The sequence below is a fragment of a genome, unplaced genomic scaffold (genome assembly GCF_019419815.1).
Source record: "Pyrus x bretschneideri cultivar Hongxiangsu unplaced genomic scaffold, Pyrus_bretschneideri_v1 Contig22, whole genome shotgun sequence".
NCBI classification, from domain to species: Eukaryota; Viridiplantae; Streptophyta; class Magnoliopsida; order Rosales; family Rosaceae; genus Pyrus; species Pyrus x bretschneideri.
The window spans coordinates 5037028-5057680 of NW_025999524.1; the positions used below are offsets into that span (position 1 = coordinate 5037028).

The 20653-nt window shown below is 33.5% G+C and overlaps 2 protein-coding genes, 1 long non-coding RNA gene and 1 pseudogene across 3 annotated transcripts; 3 read left to right on the top strand and 1 right to left on the bottom strand.

Annotated features, from left to right (window-relative positions):
• The first annotated feature begins 2276 nt into the window (after nt 1–2276).
• Nucleotides 2277–3841, top strand: LOC103943024 (MLP-like protein 328). Its single transcript, XM_048584664.1, has 2 exons — nt 2277–2899; nt 3299–3841. The coding sequence occupies exons 1-2, from the start codon at nt 2716–2718 to the stop codon at nt 3565–3567; spliced, it is 453 nt and encodes a 150-aa protein (XP_048440621.1). The 5' UTR covers nt 2277–2715; the 3' UTR covers nt 3568–3841.
• A 6468-nt stretch (nt 3842–10309) lies between these two features.
• On the top strand, nt 10310–11505 carry LOC103943023 (MLP-like protein 328). Its single transcript, XM_009353215.3, has 2 exons — nt 10310–10570; nt 10963–11505. The coding sequence occupies exons 1-2, from the start codon at nt 10387–10389 to the stop codon at nt 11229–11231; spliced, it is 453 nt and encodes a 150-aa protein (XP_009351490.2). The 5' UTR covers nt 10310–10386; the 3' UTR covers nt 11232–11505.
• A 4052-nt stretch (nt 11506–15557) lies between these two features.
• LOC103941046 lies at nt 15558–16853 on the bottom strand. The gene is made up of 3 exons (XR_666404.3): nt 16337–16853; nt 16165–16240; nt 15558–16058 (listed from the first exon to the last, which is right to left on the bottom strand). It is a non-coding gene; the product is annotated as an uncharacterized LOC103941046 (long non-coding RNA).
• Nucleotides 16854–18280: 1427 nt separating this feature from the next.
• On the top strand, nt 18281–19468 carry LOC103941048 (annotated as a pseudogene).
• Nucleotides 19469–20653: the final 1185 nt, after the last annotated feature.

Here is a 20653-nt window from a genome sequence, read left to right on the forward strand (position 1 = left end):
TGAAGCTGTGGATGTAGAGGCTCCATATAGGGATTTATCAAAATAGCCCAATCGAGCAAACGATGATTCTAGGTTGTGAGGATAACATTTCAAGAAAAAAATGGAGAATTTTCTCGAGAGAGAAAGTGTGTTGTAGAAAATGGTAAAGGAAAAAAAAAAGAAAAAAATTATTTTGCTTGTTAGTTCGACACTGGAACAAATGCTTCACTAAATTAATCCAGTTTAGTCTAGTCTAAGCCAGTTTAACTTAGTCCTTGAGCTTAGTCCAGTCCGAGATAGTCCAGTGCTACAAGGTATTTCGGTGCGATTCGGTTTTTGAACTACTAATAACCGAATCAAATCGAACCGAAATTTTGGTGAATGGTTCAATTTTTTTTTGGTTTTCGATTTTTCGAAACGAGTAGCGTGGTGTAATTTTAAAATCTAGAAATGAAAGTTGGTATAAAGTCATGACTAAAAGTTATATAGAGAAGCAAAATGCTAGGGAGACCATCTTTTTAGACCAAATTTTTTAAACCAAATGATGTGGCGGTTGATGATTGGACTACATTTTTAATGATTAAAAAAAATAATCAAACCATCAATTGCCACATCACGTGATTTACAATTATAGTTTAAAAATATGGTCTGTCACATCCTGGCTCGGGCCCCCACCACATCCCGGGTTCGACTCCGCCGTAGCACGATATTATCCGTTTTGGGCCCCGACCACGCCCTCACTGTTTTGTTTCTAGGAACTCACGCGAGCAGAAATTTCCAGTGGGTGTCACGCCCTGATTTTCGATAGGGGTGTGTCATGGTCTCTCTAGCATCACCTTTGAAAAAATGGCCCATCATAAAATAAAAAAAAAAAAAAAAATCCTGTTATTATTGTTATCTATAAATAATGCACGTGGCTACTCAGTATTACGGTCTAGTCCTATTCTTTTTTACTTATAAGTAAGAGGTCTTAGGTTCGATTCTTGCCAAAAACGAAAATGAATCACATTATTTTTCCAAGCCCAGTGGAAGACTTAGCACACTCCTCCATTCCTTTTGTGTAACTATTACCGTTTGTTAAAAAATAAATAATGCATCTGTTGGATGGTCAATCATCAATGATAGTCTTCAATGATCAATAAACTTTAGTGGAAAAAACTATGTTGTGGACCTTGTTAAAAAATAAATAATACATCTGTTGGGTGGTCAATCGTCAATGATAGTCTTCAATGATCAATAAACTTTAGTGGAAAAAACTATGTTGTGGACCTTTTTTTAGGATTTGGATCCTCCTAACTAAGACATGTAGACCGTTGAATTTTTATTCAATGGCTACAAACAAGGAATTCTTTAAAAGTTATAATAATTATAACTGTTGGATAAAAATCTAACTGTCTATGTATTTTGATTAGGAAAATCCTCTCCTTAAGCTCAGAAGAGAATCCAAATCTCTCTTTTTAATGGATTATCTTGGAAAAAAAAATTAATATTTGATTGATTTGTTTGATTTTTTCAATTACTTTTAGTATAAGAGTTTGTGAACTGACATTTGTGGATACCTAATACCTCATCCCTGCCTCCCCATTTGATGGCTTTTTAACATAAAAAAACCAGACGCCATGGCCCATACGTGTCGATCTTTCCAAAAATATAATAATGATAATAAATAAATAGATGTGATCATTCAAGAGATAAAACTTTTTATTCTAAAACATTTTGCAGAAGGAAGTGATGACACCTCACATTTTGGAAGAATTCTAAACAACACAAGCAATTATTCATTCATTGTCTAAGTGGAAGGTTGAATTTAGTGGAAGGGAGACGAACAAGTTAGCATGTATGAGCTTGAGTTATGTAACACTGTAGTTTGGTTTGAGGAACTTCTTAATGTAATTCTTGATATTTTCTTTGAGGATAACAATTCCTAATTAATTATATTGGTGCGGGACTCTCTTTTTTCCTTTGACCGGGTTGAAAACCCCGGCAAGGTTTTTATCGAGACCCCTTGTTTACACCCTATCCTCATTGCTGTACATATAAATTTGTTATTAACGAATATCGTACATTTTCAAAAAAAAAAAAAAAAACATTTTGCAGATAAATTGCATTTTATTTTAAAACATTTACAAATAAATTTTTAGTGCGATAGTAGTAGTCTAATCTTTATTGCATGCGTGAATGCAAATCAAATGACATGTTATTAATAAGAAATAAGCATATTAATCAACACTTAATTATGTAATAATTCAATCATCTACCTCCACATTATTATTTGGTCTCCCTAACATTACTCATGAGCAAACCCTTCATCTATCCATGCATGTTGTGAACTTGTGATCATTGCTTCATAGGATTCCAATTATCCGAGAAGTGTGATTTTAAAAATATATGACTTAATCTTTATCACGTGTTGCATGATTTGGTTTTTAAATTGGATTGCCCACTATTAAAATATTACGAGAGAATTTTTAATATCCAGAACATGGGTACATACGCTATACACAAGTAGCGGAACACTTGAAGAAAAAAAAAAAAAAAAAAAAAAAAAAAGCTTTCCCTCCACTTATATTACATATATATGATGTACTGCACAGTGTTCTGGACACATTGAGTTTTATCTTGCAATTTAACTCTAATCGCTTGTATTTAAGGAGGGTAGGAGCCCAAATTATACATATCCTTTAACATTCTTCTCTTATAATTTCTGAGTAGCACCCATCAAAACTGCTCATAAACATGGTTCTGCATGGTAAAATTGGGACTGAAATAGAAATTAAGGCACCAGCTGACAAGTTGTACAACATGTTCAAGAGCGCCCACCTCATCCCAAACATCTCTAATACCCATATCAAAGGAGTTGATGTGCACGAAGGAGACTGGGAAACACACGGCTCTGTTAAGATTTGGAAATATGAACTAGGTACCGCTACTTAATTCAATTTTCCTGTTTAATTATTCACTTTATATGTATGTATGCCTTAATAGATGTGCTCAGATCATCATACGTTCATAGCATGAGTTTCAATGTTTACAGCTTTTTTGTAGAAATTCTAATTTATTGTAGAAAAAACAAAGTCGAGATAGAACAATTGTAGAAGTCATGTACTTACCATATATGAACTCTTATATATTTCAATGCTTCCTTCAATTTTTGCTCTAGACAATGAGAGTCATATACAGTAACTACATGTTTCCTAAATAAGTAATATTGCCCCCTTTTTGCTACAGTGGAAACAAGATCCTAATAAGAGAGGGTGAGAAAGTTTATATATTTTGTTGTTACGAAATTAACCATGAATGCATGCATGCATATATATAGGGGACCATGTCGGGATATTCAAAGAACAGGTGGAGCTAGACGATGAGAACAAGGCCGCAACTCTGAAAGGATTGGAAGGAGAAGTGTTCAAGTATTATAAGAGCTTCAAGGGTGTCTATAAATTCACTCAAAAAGATGAAGGCACCTGCATTGCCAACCTGTGGATCGAATACGAGAAACTGAATGAGAATGTTGAAGCTCCAGATAGATATGTCGGTTTGATGGTTAAACTCGTCCAAGATCTTGATGCTCACCTTCTGGGAGCATAAATTAATTAATTAATGAATAAAAACCATATGTCATATGCAACGGTTGGAAAGAGCTTTTGCTGGTCTTGTTAAAAAGGGTTCAATTATATGTAATCATGCATGCATATGTTCATCAATGCGTACCTACTTAAATAAAATGCTTTTCTTAATTAGGTTTGTGTGTATTGTAAAAGATGTACGAAGGATGTCATATGACATTGTGATGTAATAGATTGTGGTTATCGATCACATCTATAAAATAAGATGTGGTGTACTCTATAATATTTGTCCAATATTTTTTTTTTCAACTTACTTATAAGTTCATACAAGATTTCTCCTCCTATCAATGTGAGATTCATTCTCAACACACTTCTTTACGTGTGGCGAATTTTGAAGCCTAACACGTGGACAACACAAAGGGGTGAAATGGAGAGCGCGTGGTCGTTCGGCTTCACACATGGGACAACCGGCTCTGATAGTATGAAGAAATTTCAGGTCAAACTATAAAACCAATTGGTAATATGGGGAGTAGCCCAACTTACTTATAAGTCCATGCAAGGTCCCTCCTCCCATCAATGTGAGATTCATTCTCAACATTATATATATAACTTTTTTTTAGTACACAAGATATTCTACACTAATCCACTTAATTAAGACACTTTATAATTTAAAGACTCACTTTCCGATCTATTGGAGATTTACACTAATATCATTTTTTTTTTTACTGAAAATATGACTTTAGCCCCTAAAACTCAAGCTTCGTTACAAAAAACCTGACATAGTCTTTTTACCTGAATAAAACCCAATGACTAGGCTCCACATAAGTAAATTCATTAATTATGTTTGCCTTTACACATTTTGCATTTTTAGATGCCTTAAATACCCCTAATTACGGTTTTAATGTATACATTTAATTCTATGCAAATTTGAAGGGAGGGATTAATGAAAAAAATGCATTAATGTTTAAAATCATTGCATATTAATATATCATAACAAATTGTATATTATTGCTTCTGGCAAAAAAAAAAAAAAAAAAAAAAAGAGCACTAATGTTATACTTTCCTTAAGATTTCGTAATTGTTTTTCAAATTTGCATAAAATTAGACAATTTTAATTTAATCTTGTTATTTTCTTACCAAATGAAAATATGAAAGGGCACTATAAAATTTGCCCAGTAATACATGCAAAATAATTTACTCATAAAATAAAAGAAATGTTATTTGATTCAAAATAATTTTATCTATATTTTATATAATAATATGGGTGAATCATTGCACACATATATATTAGTAGTAAAAGGTGGCCAATATATATGTAATAATGCATGCAAATAATTCACGATAATGCATGCAAATAATTCACCTACAAATAAAGGAAATTTGGTTAAAAATAATATATCTACTACCTTCAATTTTCCTTTTTTTTTTTTTTAATTTTTACAAACATAATGTACCTACAACATAATTTACCTATTGTTTAACTTGACCAAAACAATGTAACTACTATTTTAATTTACCTACAAAATAAATTCTATTTGATTCAAAATTAATTTACTTATATTTTACATATAAATATAGATAAATTATTTTTAACACACATATATAATAACAAATAAAAAATGTCTAATGTATGTAATAATCTATGTAAAATAATTTACCTACAACATAAAATATTAATTGGTTTGTTATTTTATCAAACAATATTATTTGATGCAAAATAACTAATTGTACAAAGGATTTTCTTTTTTCATACGAAAAATGTGCCATAATTGTTTATGAATATGCATAAATTAATATATATATATATATATGTTACTAATATTTATGATACAAGAAAGGTAAAATTTCCATATGGGGTTAATTGCTAATCATAATTAGGGTGAGTAATAATATTTATTGACATAATTAGGGTTTTGTGGCATAAGTTGTAAATATGTTGTAATAATTGGTTATATATTTGTCTACATGGTATTCTATTTGAATTTTGGGTTTTATTTGAATGTTTAATATTATGTGGGTTTTTGTTTGGAAAATAAGAGTTTCAAGGGCCTTTCTCGAAAGAACCCTTTTTTTTATATAGCTTTTGACAATCATGTTCTTCGCAAGCTGTAGTCTCACTGTTAATTGTACAATGAATTTTGAGGTTTGCTTTCGACAGTTGTCCAGCATTCATCCTGGTTAATTATACAGCTTTTAAACATGGGGAGTTATTTTTACTTGATAAAAATAGTAGGGCAAGGGAGTTGGTGATGACTTCTCAACAAAAGAACGAACGCAATGATATCAATTGTAAGGTTAGTATTGGTGTCCATATGCTAAGAACTGAGCACATTTTGAGAAACACGAAAAGTGAAAATTTCTTAGCTCCGCTCGGTTATGAGGTTAGTATATGTTGTCCTTATGTTATGTCCATGTTAATTACATCGTGATTAATGCTACTGTTAATCTTCATCGGTGGTGTGGACATACTGTCAACTAGACGTTATATTGGTTAGAAGTTTACCAAACTTCAGTACCAATATTCAAACTCAAACCTTGACATACTTCTTAGTTCTTTATAAATTCCCATGGGGATCGTGCGGCATCCTTGTGGAACCTGATTATTCCCTTGTGTCTTTGACTTTAAGTTTTCAACCTTTTGGACCAATGCATTATCCTTTCCCCTGCACTTCAGCATATCCCCAAGCATCTTGTAGGTTGATGTATACTTGTTTGTTTTTTATATGCATTATTCATGTTTACTTCTTGTTTCTCTGCAGGTGGAAGCCTAAGAGTGTAGATATTTGGATCAGCATCTCCTTCAAAGTCTTACAAAGATGAAAACAATAGTAAGAAACTCGATTACCCGGTGGTTTCAGATAAACATAATCGCCTTTCTGCCTCTCCGGTTACAGTTAGTTCCAGAAAAGATAGATCTGCTAAATAAGTGATCAATACCTCATGTTTACAAAGACGATTCTGTATATAATTTAATATGTAAATCTTAACTGGATCTCAATTATGCATGGCTGATGTGCACAGTTAATGATTACATCATACAATTAGGATTTCGAATCTCAAAAGTATGATATACTATCTAGATATTGGATTGTGTTTTTGCTTCTCTTTTCATTTTCAATGGACTACGCAAAATTGGTGGTTGTAGGACATTACAAATACTTTTTGCTGAAAGTAAAAGGAAAATCAATATGATCTTGTTCTAGGTAATATACATACATGGCCATTTGAGACATTTTACATGTCAAGCCTTATGTTGGTTGTGTTGATTTTACTATTTCAGCAACAAAAATTTGTAATTGTCCCATAACGACCAATTTCCCTCATTCTTAATTCATTTCATGATGATCCAAATATAGAAATTTATTTTCTATTTAACTCACTGTGTCTTGTGTTCAAACTATTTCCTTCTTCGTAGTTTAGATAAATTTGGATTATCCTATGGCTTGTCCGAAAAAAAAAAAATTTCAACAGCAAACACTGTTAGCTTAAAGGGTGACAAGTTTTGTGGAGCTGTGATGGAAGAGCAGTGGTGAAGGAGTTGCGATGGATGGATCTCAATGTCTTTCTTTTTCTTGGTCTATCGAGGTGATTCTAATTATCTGAAACTTGAGGACGTCGAGGAGGGATTGATGAGTGAGGACGTGGAGTGTTAGAGGCGCAGAGGAACATGACTTAAGTTAGGAGAGGATTGAACTGAAGCGATGAGGACGAGGAGAAGAGGAGGAATCACTTAGGGTGTGTTTGTTTGGACTCGTTAACTCTCACTAGACTAGATAAGACTAGACATTAAGGTACTCCCATGTTTGTTGTGTACACGGACTAAGTTAAGTGGGATTAAACGGGACTTGCACGGACTATCTCCTTCACTAGGAGGTCTTAGCCAATCCCCCCAAAAACCATGGGATTGCTAAGACCTTTTTGCATCCCGTTCTCTCTCCTCTCCTTGCTTGCCTCGTCTGCTCGCTTTGCCGTTGCCTACACTCGCAAACCTATGATCTCTTCGTCTGTTCATTTCGAATCTTGAAGAATACAAAAATAAGTCGCGTCTTTTGGAGGGCTGTCTTCCTCCTCTTGCGCTCTCAATAATTTACATTTTCTCGATTTTGTGGGTGGAAACTGATTTCTGCAAATGTTGCAAAGCTTCGAACAGAATTTTGGATTTGCAATTTGAGTCTGGGGTTTGCATTTCGAGTTTGGGTTTCATGATTTGAATATGGGATTTGCACTACCAGTGAAGTTGGGTTTTGTAATTCAAGCGAATTTGGGATTGAATCTGGGTTTTGTGATTTGAATATGGGTTTTTGCAATTCCAACGAATCTGGGTTTTGTGATTTGAGCGAATGTATGAAGATGTGTAAAAGATTGAGATGACGCTGTGGTTGCAGAGGCCCACATAGGGATTATCAGAATAACCCAATTGAGCAGACGATGATTCTGGGTTGTGAGGATAACATTTCAAGAAAAAAATGGAGAAAAGGGAGAACTTTCTCGAGAGAGAAAATGTGTTCTAGAAAATGGGAAAGGAAAAATAAAAAGAAAAAAAAATAAAAATATTATTTTGCTTGTTAGTCCGACACTGGAACAAACGCTTCACTAAATTAATCAAGTTTAGTCTAGTCTAAACTAGCCTAACTTAGTCCCTGTGTTTAGTCTATTCCGAGATAGTCCAATGCAACAAACGCAACCTTAAGGTTACCATAAGTGTGTAACGACGCTATTATGGTTACAAGGTCTTTCGGTGCGGTTTGGTTTTTGAACTACCCGAATCAAATCAAACCGAAATTTTGGTTCGATTCGGCTTATTCAAATTTTTTTTTTCTTGCGCTTTTGGTTTGGTGAATAGTTCATTTTTTTTTCGGTTTTCGATTTTTCGAAACCAGACCTAACGAGTAACATGGTGTAATTTTAAAATCTAGAAATGAAAGTTGGTATAGAGTCATGACTAAAAGTTATACAGAGAAGCAAAATGATAGGGAGACCATTTTTTTAGACCAAATTTTGTAAACCAAATGATGGGTCTGTTGATGGTTGGATTACATTTTTAATGATTAAAAAAAATAATCTAACAATCAACCGCCACATCATGTGATTTACAATTATAGTTTAAAAAGATAGTCTCTCTAGCATCACCTTAGAAAAAATGGCCCAGCATGAAAGAATTTTTTTTTTTTCCTGTTATTATTGTTATCTATAAATATTGCACGTGGCCACTCAGTATACGGTCTAGTGCTATTCTTTTTCACTTATAAGTAAGAAGCCTTAAGTTCGATTCTCACTAAAAGCGAAGATGAATCACATTATTTTGCCAAGTCCATTGTAAGACTTAGCACATTCCTCTGTCATATTTCCGTTTGTTAAAAAATAAATAATGCACCTGTTGGATGATCAATCATCAATGATAGTCTTCAAAGATCTATAAACTTTAGTAAGATTTTGTGAAACTGACGTTTGTGGATACCTAATACCTCATCACTGCCTCCCCTTTTGATGGCTTTTTAACAAAAAAACAAGACGCAACTGCCCATACGTATCGATCTATCCAAAAATATAATAATGATGATAAATAAATAGATATGATCATTTAAGAGATAAAACTTACAAACTTTAGTAAGATTTTGTGAAACTGACATTTGTGGTTACCTAATACCTCATCCCTGCCTCCCCATTTGATGGTTTTTTAACAAAAAAAAAAAAAAAAAAACAGAAGCCATGGCCCATACGTATCGATCTATCCAAAAATATAATAATGATAATAAATAAATAGATGTGATCTTTCAAGAGATAAAACTTTTTATTCTAAAACATTTTGCAGAAGGAAGTGATGACAATTCACATTTTGGAAACATTCTAAACGACGCACGTAATTATTCATTCATTGCCCTAAGTGGAAGGGAGACGAACAAAGTGCACATATGAGCTTGAGTTATGGTTACATTGTGGCTTGGTTTGAAGAACCCCCCTAATGTAATTCTTGATCTTCTCTTTGAGGATAGCAATTCCTAATTAATTATGTTGGTGCATGATACTCTTTTTGCCTTCAACCGGGTTGAAAACCCTGGCAAGGTTTTTATCGAGGCCCTTTATTTGCACCCTATCCCCATTGATGTACATATTCATTTGTTATTAAGGAATATCGTACATTTTCAAAAAAAAAAAAAAAAAAAAAACATTTTGCAGATAAATGACATTTTATTTTAAAATATTTACAGATAAATTTTTAGTGCGATCGTACTAATCTAATCTTTATTGCATGCGTGAATGCAAATCAAATGATATGTTATTAATAAGAAATAAGCATGTTAATCAACACTTAAGTAATAATTCAATCATCTACCTCTATATTATTTTATTTATAAATTTTAATTTTAGAAATTTGATCTCCCTAACTTTACTCATGAGCAAACCCTTCATCTATCCATGCATATTGTGAACTTGTGATCATTACTTCATAGGATTCCAATTATCCGAGAAGTATGATTTTAAAAATATATGACTTAATCTTTATCACGTGTTGCATGATTTGGTTTTTAAATTGGATTACCAACTATTAAAATATTACGAGAGAATTTTTAATATCCAGAACACGGGTATATATATCATATGTCATACACAAGTAGAGGAACACTTGAACAAAAAAAAAAAAAAAAAAAAAACCATCTTTCCCTCCACTTATATTACATATATATGACGTACTGCATCGTGTTCCGGACACATTGAGTTTTATCTTGCAATTTAACTCTAGTCGCTTGTATTTAAGGAGGGTTGGAGCCAAATTATGCATATCCTTTAACATTCTTCTCTTATAATTTATGAGTAGCACCCATCAAAATTGCTCATAAACATGGTTCTGCATGGTAAAATTGGGACTGAAATAGAAATCAAGGCACCAGCTGACAAGTTGTACAACATGTTCAAGAGTGCCCACCTCATCCCAAACATCTCTAATACCCATATCAAAGGAGTTGATGTGCATGAAGGAGACTGGGAAACACACGGCTCTGTTAAGATTTGGAAATATGAACTAGGTATTGCTACTTAATTCAATTTTCATGTTTAATTATTCACTTTATATGTATGCATACCTTAACAGATGTGCTCAAATCATCATATCATAGCATGAGTTTCAATGTTTACAGCTTTTTCGCAAAAATTCTGATTTATTGTAGCAAAAACAAGGTCGAGATAGAAAAATCGTAGAAATCATGTATTTACCATATATGACCTCTTATTTCAATGCTTCCTTCAATTTTTGCTCAAGACAATGAAGGTCCGATACAGTAAATACATGTTTCCTAAATAAGTCATATTGCCCCCTTTTTGCTACAGTGGAAACAAGATCCTAATAAGAGAGGGTGAGAAAGTTTATATATTTTGTTGTTATGAAATTAACCATGAATGCATGCATGCGTATATATAGGGGATCATGTCGGGATATTCAAGGAACAGGTGGAGCTAGACGATGAGAACAAGGCCGCAACTCTGAAAGGATTGGAAGGAGAAATGTTCAAGTATTATAAGAGCTTCAAGGGTGTCTATAAATTCACTCAAAAAGATGAAGGCACCTGCATTGCCAACCTGTGGATCGAATACGAGAAACTGAATGAGAATGTTGAAGCTCCGGATAGATATGTCGGTTTGATGGTTAAACTCGTCCAGGATCTTGACGCTCACTTTCTGGGAGCATAAATTAATTAATTAATGAATAAAAACCAAGTGTGCATGCTGCAGCATATGCAACGGTTGGAAAGAGCTTTTGCTGGTCTTGTTAAAAAGGGTTCAATTATATGTAATCATGCATGCATGTGTTCATCAATGCGTACCTACTTAAATAAAATGCTTTTCTTAATTAGTTTTGTGTGTATTGTAAAAGATGTACGAAGGATGTCATATATGACATTGTGATGTAATAGATTATGGTTGTCGATCACATCTATAAAATAAAATGTGGTGTACTCTACAATATTTGTCCAATATACATTCATGCAAGGTTTCTCCTCCTATTAATATGAAATTCATTCTTAACACGCCCTCTCATGTGTGGCGAATTTTCAAGTCTAACACGTGGACAACACAAAGGGGTGACATAGAGCGCGCGTGGCCGTTTGGCTGTATACGTGTGACAACCTGCTCTGATATCATAAAGAAAGTTGAGATTACACCATAAAACCAATTGCCAATGGGAAGAAGCCCAACTTGCTTATAAGTCTATGCAAGATCCCTCCTCGCATCAATGTAAGATTCATTCTCAACATTATATATATATAACTTTTTTTTAGCACAAAAGATAGTCTACACTAATCCACTTAAGACTTTCTATATTTTAAATACTCACTTTTCGATCCATTAGAAATTTACTTGACATCATTTTTTTCATATAAGTTTTGACAATCATGTTCTTCGTCAGGCTGTAGTCTCACTGTTAATTATACAATGTATTTTGAGTTTTGCTTTCGACAGTTGTCCAGCATTCATCCTGGTTAATTATACAGCTTTTAAACATGGGGAGTTATTTTTCCTTGATAAAAATAGTAGGGCAAGGGAGTTGGTGATGACTTCTCAACAAAAGAACGAACACAATACCTAAATTTTCATACATCCAGAAGGAAAAAATATGGTAGTTGAAAATGTAAAAGTATAATATTGCAAAAAAACCAGTGATTAGTTATTGAAATCTAATGATATCAATAATAGCACCCTAATATTATTGATCCAAATCATGTTCTTAATTGAACCGAAAGAGATTACGTACGTTTATCTTATATATTTTCTTTAGGGAGACTTTGGATCCAGTTCCTAGTCAATAATATTGTTTGACTAAACCCTTAATAGTATTCAATTTTTTATCAAAGTCTCTTTACTTTGTACACCTCATTATTGCTATTAATATGTATTTTCATATGTTTGATATTAATTACTTGACATGTTATTGGATTTAAAATCTCATATTATATGGCATATAAATTAAAAATGATTACAATAAAAAAGAAAATACTAAAAAAAATTTGATTGAATAAATAAATAAAAATAGATAACAGCATACCTTTGAAATAATAAATGTCAAACAAATGTACCTACAGTGTTCAAATTTGAAAAGGGGTACATTTTATTATAAATATGTACGCATTCTTAACAAAAAAATAAATAGATTTTACATTAAAAAATGGTACATTTATAAAATAAAATAAAAATTGGTACATTTTACATATAACAAAGTGGTACATTTATAAAGAACAAAAAGGAGTTTGAATGAAATATGGGTACATTATAAATGAATTATGAGTATAAATAAAAATTTAAAAATTATGGGCACAAAATGAAATTAATATATGGGTACAAATTAAAAAGGGTTGCCAATTAAAAATGGTACAAACTAAAAGTAGAAATATATATTACAAAGTTTAACCATAAATATAAATGTACCAAATGTAATGTTTCTAATACTAATTGAATATATTTCAAAAATAAAATTATGTTGATATATAAATAATTTATAACAGAAATAATGACGTTCATTAAAAGTTAGAACCTTGGTAAAAAATTAAAAAGAAATAAGGTTTTAATTAATGCAATAGAAGAAAGAGAGATGAAAACCTAATTTCTTTTCTCCTTTATCTGAATTTTTTTTAATAAACGAATGTTTTTCATGCGATCCTTCGAAGCAGTACATTTTCAAAGTTATCGCATAAATTAATATTACATAATTTAACTGTAGCAGTAAAGGGCTGCCCTTAAGTTTTTTTAGAACAGGCCTTGTACGCATTGTTGAGTACCATCCTAACTGATCACAAACATGACTCTGCACGGTAAGGTTGAGACAAAGATTAATTAAGGCACCCGCTAAGAAGTTCTACAATATCTTCAAAAGCCAGGTTCGCCACACGTTCCAAAAATTTATTCTGGCAGTATCCCGGGAGTTCAGGTGCATGCAGGAGACTGGGAAACTCGCGACTTGATCTATCAAAAGTTGGAATTACTGTATACGTGCATAATATATATTTATATTATAAATACCTACATGTATTTAACATGATGTGTACCTTTTTTCTCCAAGACCAGAACACAATTATATGTTAATCATAATCCAACAATATCAGAAGGATCGCAATAACTAAACCCTAATTCACAAGCGAACAACTAACCCATAAGTGAAACATATATATTGATATAATGGATAATTAGAACAAAATATGTCGGTAAAGAATCGAGGTGTGCCGCAATAATTCAACCATCTCATGTTAGTTCAGTTTTCAAAAAATAAAAATTACCAATATAAATTTAGAAAACTGACAAAAATAACTACAATTTTCATTTTTATGAAAACTTAAAACAAATTATTTATCAAACGCTCCCTTTATTGTTCCTTGGTCAATATACAGACCACTTTCTTGTGAATACATAAGGGACGAAGTTGGAGTGTTCAAGGAAAAAGGGTAGTCAAACAACGAGAACAAATCCATAACACTGAATGGACTGGAAGGAGATGTCTTCCAGGATTACAAGAGCTTCAAGCCAGTCTATCAATTCACTCAAAATAATGAAGGCAACATTGCGAAATTGTCGGACTGAATATGAGAAACTGACTGAGGATATTGCAGTCCGGACAAATATGTTGGTTTGATGGTTAACATCGACAAGGATCTTGATGCTCACTTTATCAAGGCATGATAAATTAAGGAAAGGAAAAGAATGCAATGGTGAAACGGTGTGACGTCCATCGTTAGTATATAATCTTTGTGTTAACAATGCGTGCCTTTTGCTTGATTACAAGTACTTAAAATGTTTTGCTTTGTAAGTTGCCTTGTAACAAATGTACGTGAAGGGATATCATATGTGAGATTGTAATGTATGAACTATGGTATGCAAAATAAAAGGTGTAGTGCACCATCTCCACTTTGTTGCTCATCGTCATATAAAATCGCCTTAATCAAATACGTAGTACCTTTTTAAAGAAACAATAGTATTTTTAGTTGTTGTTAAACAATGAAGATTACATATGATCGTGGAAGAAATAAAATGAAAAATAATATATCGAGGTTGAGAGACCCAAATAGTATCAAGAAAAAAAAATAGCATTAATTAATATCTCATTTAACAACCCTTTTGATGAAAATCGATTTGTAATTAGTTATGTTTTAGCAATACAAGCGAAAAAGAAGACAACAATATGATGATATCCAACAAGTTCCTTCGCCAAACAACAAAGACAACCATTTTTGTGAGCCTTAAAAAAAACTAATAAAAGAAGTTAATTTTATTTACATTCTAAAAATTTAATTGCACTTCAAACTTTCTATATTTGAAAAGATAATACGTGTGCGTAATTAGAATCCCAAAGAATATTCCTGTGTCCAGATGCTGCATGCAAAACAGAAAAGCCTTTTCTGAAGAGAATTATTATTAGCATTCCAAAAATCTCGTTTTACACTCCAAACTTTCTATATTAAGAAAGAAAATTACACTTGTGATAAGTGTAAAATGAGACTTTTAGAGTGCTAATAACACTTCTCCTTCTGAATTAGGCATCAATGATTCAGCTTTGATTGATTACAAAAGAAGTAATAGTAATTCCACATATTTATTTATGGGTCACAATTTAATTGAAGTCTTCTGAATTGTTGAATTATTGATGTCTCATTATCTAAGTTCGCTGGCGATTAAATTTGGTAGGCCTAGTCATAAAACCTCCAATGTGAAAGATGAAGATCCACAGAGATCCGCAGACTTGTCATTTTCTTCAAGTGATCAGATCATATCCATTATCCACAACTGCCACCATAACTAAAACATGTTATTTGTGTAGGACTTTGTGAGTTGTAGCTCTATATCAACATTAATCAATAATTAAATAATAATTTAATCGTTAACAAATACATATAATTTATAAAATTTAGTCTAAAAAAATAGTTTATCTGACATTACTTTTTTATAAATTGTCAAATTTTATTTAATGACTAAAATGAGAATTTGAAGTTAAATGTTAAATTTTTATTTTATTTTATTTTATTCAAATGATGAGTCAAATTTCTTTTTTATTATATATTGTGGGACCTACTGTTACAAAAATTGTGTAAATTGGTTGGGTGGGGTTCGTGATTGGTGTACTGTGGGAGCCATTTATTAAATAATCAAATTAATGGATTTGACGTAATTGGGTTATGCTGTCAGAAAACACCTGTGATATTGGACGTCAATTCCACCTCTAATAAAATTCATCTGTCGAAAGTAGGGATGGGCACGGGCTGCCCAAGCCGAACCTAAAATTGAAGGAACTAGACTGGATCTGTTTGTAAATACAACGGGACGGGTAGTGTGGGTTTTGGATTTTTCAAAATAGGATCCGAACCTAACTCGGCCCTTTTGAAATGGGCTAGTTTTTACGGATCCTCACGAGTCCGAATCTTTCACTCACGCCTCAAGTCTGGCGATCTTTCCTCTTTGTTCTCCTCATTCGAAGATTCGCTTCTTCGAACAACATCGTTATCAGCGGTTCCATCAAAACAACCACCGCAAGATCTACACTCTCAAGGAAAATTAGGGATTAAATTAGGGTTTTCACAGAACTCTTACATACAAACCCACGAATCCAATTTGCCTTCTCATCATAAAAGAAAGGGAATACCTTAGGGTTTCTGAATCTAAGCAATTTCAATCAATTCCCTTGTGATTTCCACTTCCTACTCATCGACCAAAAGGTTCTGCATATAGGGAAAAAAAAAAGAAGCATTGATCTATAATTTCAAGTCCCAGATAAAACATAAAATTTCAAGTTCACAAAACCTAAATAATTTCACCTTGTGATTGGGTTGCAGATGCTCTCCAATTCTGTCTTGTCTTCGAACTCATTGACATCCGATAACTAGTTGTTGTCCAACCACTGGATGGCAGTCTCTCGATTGAGTCCTCAATCTTCTTGTCCTTAATGGAGTTTGGGATCGTGGGTCTCTTGGGATGGAGAAAAAGAGGGTCTGAGTGGGAAAAAAAAAAAGTGAAATGAGTGAAAAACATAAAACAAAAATAAAGAAAGAAACAGTAAAAAAAAAAAAAGGATGAAATGAGTGAAAGAAATAAGTGAAATGTAGTACAAGTACTAATGTACTGCACAAAACCAACGCAATACTTGGACTTTTGGACCAGAAAATTGAGTGGGCTTGGGAGAAACGGGTCTGGCCAGGGTCCTGTTTCTTGGGCCTTTTGGACCCGCCCGGCCCAGTTAATTTCTTGAACCCGTCCCGGCCCGTCCCGTTTGTGTTTTACAATTTTAAGACCCGTCTCGTACCCACCCCGAACCATATGTATCCGACCCGCCCCGCGGGTCTAGTACCCGTTTGCCCACCCCTAGTTGAAAGAAACTTGGGGTGCATTTGTTACATCAGATTATTTTGGACTGGACTAGTTTCAGGGACTAAGTTGGACTGGCTTAGACTAGACTAAGCTGGACTAACTTAGTGAAGCGTTTGGTGCAGCGTCGAATTAACAAGCATGATAATTAACAAACTCTAATATTATATTATTTAATCCATAATTATTAATATTTTTTTTTCATCCTATTTTTTTATCCCTTTATTCCTTCCTCACCGTCCCATTCTGTCCCTCTTTTTCTTCCTTTTCCATTCCAATCTTTTCCTCCCCAGATTAAACCTCTCGATTCCAACCTCTCTTTCCTCTCTTCTTCTCGATTTCAGTATGTATCTCTCTCTCTCTCTGTCTAGCTCTGCACTAGTTGAATGGAACCCTCACAACTCCATTTTGTTCGATGAGTTGCAAGTTTCTTGACTAGTTTTCTGACTAAACCTCATCGGATTAGATGAGATTTGCACCACTAACAAACTCTTCCCTATCTTTGGTCCCATACTCGAGCTTTGCATGCTCGAATTTGTCATGGATTAAAAAAAAACCCAAACCGGCTGAGACTTCCAGGCCATTTTTCGGCCACCTCCGATCACCTTTTGGCCTCGATTCAGGTGGAATCGTAATCCCCTCACTCCCATATTCAATTTGGTATTTTATATGAAATTGGTTGTGATAGTCCAATGGTTTTCGAGGGTGAGTGAGGGGACAGTCTTAGCTAGTGCCATGGTTTTCAAGGGTTCTCACTAAGACCAGCTAATCCCTGATTTAGTCTAGGCGAGTGAGACTTAGTCTCATTAAACCTAGTCCCTATCGGGAACAAACATGGGACTAGACTAACCCTTAGTCCTGTCCAGTCCAATACACTTTAGTGAGGGCAAACAAATGCCCCCTTGATGTCTTGTTTTTCTTTTTCTTTTTTTGGAAAAGGGATCCTTTCCAGATGCTTTTCATTTAACTCTCATCATCAAATAATTTGGGTATTTAAAATTTGATCAAATGGTTAAAAATACAGACCTACTCTAAAAGTTATAATAACTTTAGCCGTTGGATCAAATTTCAGGAGTCCGAATTGTTTGATGAGGAAGATTAGGTAGAACGGATCCGAAGATGATCCCTTTCCCTTTTTTTGAACGATGCTGTCTTGTTTTTCTATTTGATACTTTTGATATCTCCTTTAAAAATGGGGAACTTTAACGAAAAGCTCCTGATACTGTTCATTTTAACGAAAAATTATATTTTTACATTAAAAAGTTAATATTGATATTATTCACTCTATCATTTATTTTATCCTTATCGTTAAAACTTAAAATTATCAAACTCTTTTCATTAGTTTTCTTTCAAAATAATCTTAGACGAACTTTAATATTAATTAATAATTAAAGAAAATGGCTGCGAGTGGAGCTGGTGATTACAAGCTGGATACTGGGGGCTGAAGTAGAGTTCAAAGCCAACGCTGATAAATTGTTTGTACAAAGTCATTAGCAACCAGCACCACGTGTACGTTCCCAAGCCTCTGATAATGTACACCATGTTGCAGTACATGAAGGGGACTGGGAAACTTCTGGCTCTGTCAAATCTGGAAATACACCATAGGTAATATTAATCACCCTCCTCTATCCTCCTAACCCAAACTGAAATTTTCTTAATTAATTCCCACTGGCTTGCTACAAAATAAACATGCTAACTTGAAACCTAGCTAGGGTTTGCGTTACCTCATTTTTTTTTTTTTCAAATAAAATAGAGAACTGGGCAATATTATTAGAATGATGTAGGATGCAAAGCGTTCACTCTCAAATCTGAAGACGAAGAGTCGTGTGCTCTCTGGGTTCCCCCTGAACACTCAGAATACAATTCTTTTCCCTCTCATTACCATCTCCTTGCCTTCCCTCCTCCCACACTTTTCTTTTTGTCTTTTTCTCTGTATAAAAAATTCAAAACAAGATATGCTTAATTATAAGAGAATAGGGGGACATGAACCTCACCTCTTATGTGCTTAACTATAAGGTTTAATTTTATAATTAAACTTGAAATATATTGAGCATGCAATGCACCTTGGGTTTACACTTCCTCACGATGAATAACATGATCCGATCATTGGTGGATGAATAGTTGTAATTTATGTGAATGATCTACATATATACGTACGTGTAGATGGAAGGGCCGAGACTTTGAAGGAAATAAGGGGAAATGGACGAAGCAAACAAGTGGGTGAGTCTTACAGCTTTGGAGGGATCAGATGTGCTTGAGCTATAGAAAAGCATTAAGATCATTCTCCAAGTCAGTCCAAAAAGCGAATTGGTTTCACGAAAATTGCTATAGAATATGGAAACTTAACGAGACCGATTCGCCTCCCCATAAGTACCTCAGCTTTCTGGTCAATGTCATTCAAGATATTGATGCCCATCTTCTCAAGGAATAAGCGCCAAGCACAAGGTTTATACATGCATGGAACTTTGAGTAGTATTAATATCTTCAAGAATAAAGGCTGGAAGAAGAGCAAGCTATAGCCTTCTTGTTTAGTTCCAACTCGGATTGCCTTTAATTTTATGAGCAACTATAGCTGAGTGTAATAGCATTTTATGTTATGGTGTGAAAAAGTTTAACCTATTGGCAGGGCCGGCCCTGAGGGGGTGCCAGGCGTGCGACCGCACAGGGCCCTGATTTTTAGGGGCGCCTGAATTTTAATAACCTTTGTAATATACTACATATAAAAAATGTGTGAAAATAAATCACCTTGTTCCCTTAAGGGAGTCGTCAAGCGCTGGTACTTATATTTGTGCTTGCACGGGTTCGACTCCCAGTAGCAGATCCATTTTGGACCTTTTTTGAACTACATTAATTTTTTCTTTTCCTTCTTTGAACTACAATAATTTTTTTTCTTTTCTCTTTAATATTTGTAGTTTAATTTCTATCATTATAAAAGAGAACTTTTGATGATAAATCTATGATTAGGAATATCATAATTAATTAAAATCCTTAAAAGTTTGAAGATATAATCTTTAAACCCCCTTTTCATATATGACATCATTTAATCGAATACATGTCGTTTGTTTATTCTTTTGGTCAGCTTTTAAGGATCATCTAATTTTCATCATATTTGAAGACTATTTAGTCATCCATATATAATACAACTTTGCTCACAACACTAAAGTGGAGGTGAGCAGTTGATGCTCATCCCCTATTGATTACCGTTAATTAATTTAGTTTAATTGATTTAAGACACGAATCTTGAATTCTAACTAATCTAACGACAATCCACCGAGTGGGGGCTAGAATCATTCTCACTTTAGGGAGTGAGAAAAAATGCAATAAAAAAACTAACAGTTCATTATAAGACGCTACAAATATCATAACTAGTGATTTGTTTAACTAGTTCATAATAAAGAGCATGAGTTGTTCTGATTATGATATATATACGGTGATATGATATGTACATAGCCACCACACCATGCTTTTTGTATTTAAAAAGTAAGTTCGAGCCCAAAAACATAAAAAATGTAGATACATAGCTACCAAACCATGCTTTTTTTTATTTATTTTCTTTTGCGTTTATATCAATTTATACACAAGAAAATAAAAGAAAATATAGCAACCAAAATTTAGACCTTGTAAGGGCCTCCGTTTGAGTCTCGCATAGGGCCTCCAAAATCTCAGGACAGGGCGCCTATTGGCACGTTTATCCTTAACGGCAGGGTCAAAATTTTAATGTGGGTGGACTATAATTTTCATGCTTACACACATATGGAATCAAAAGAAGG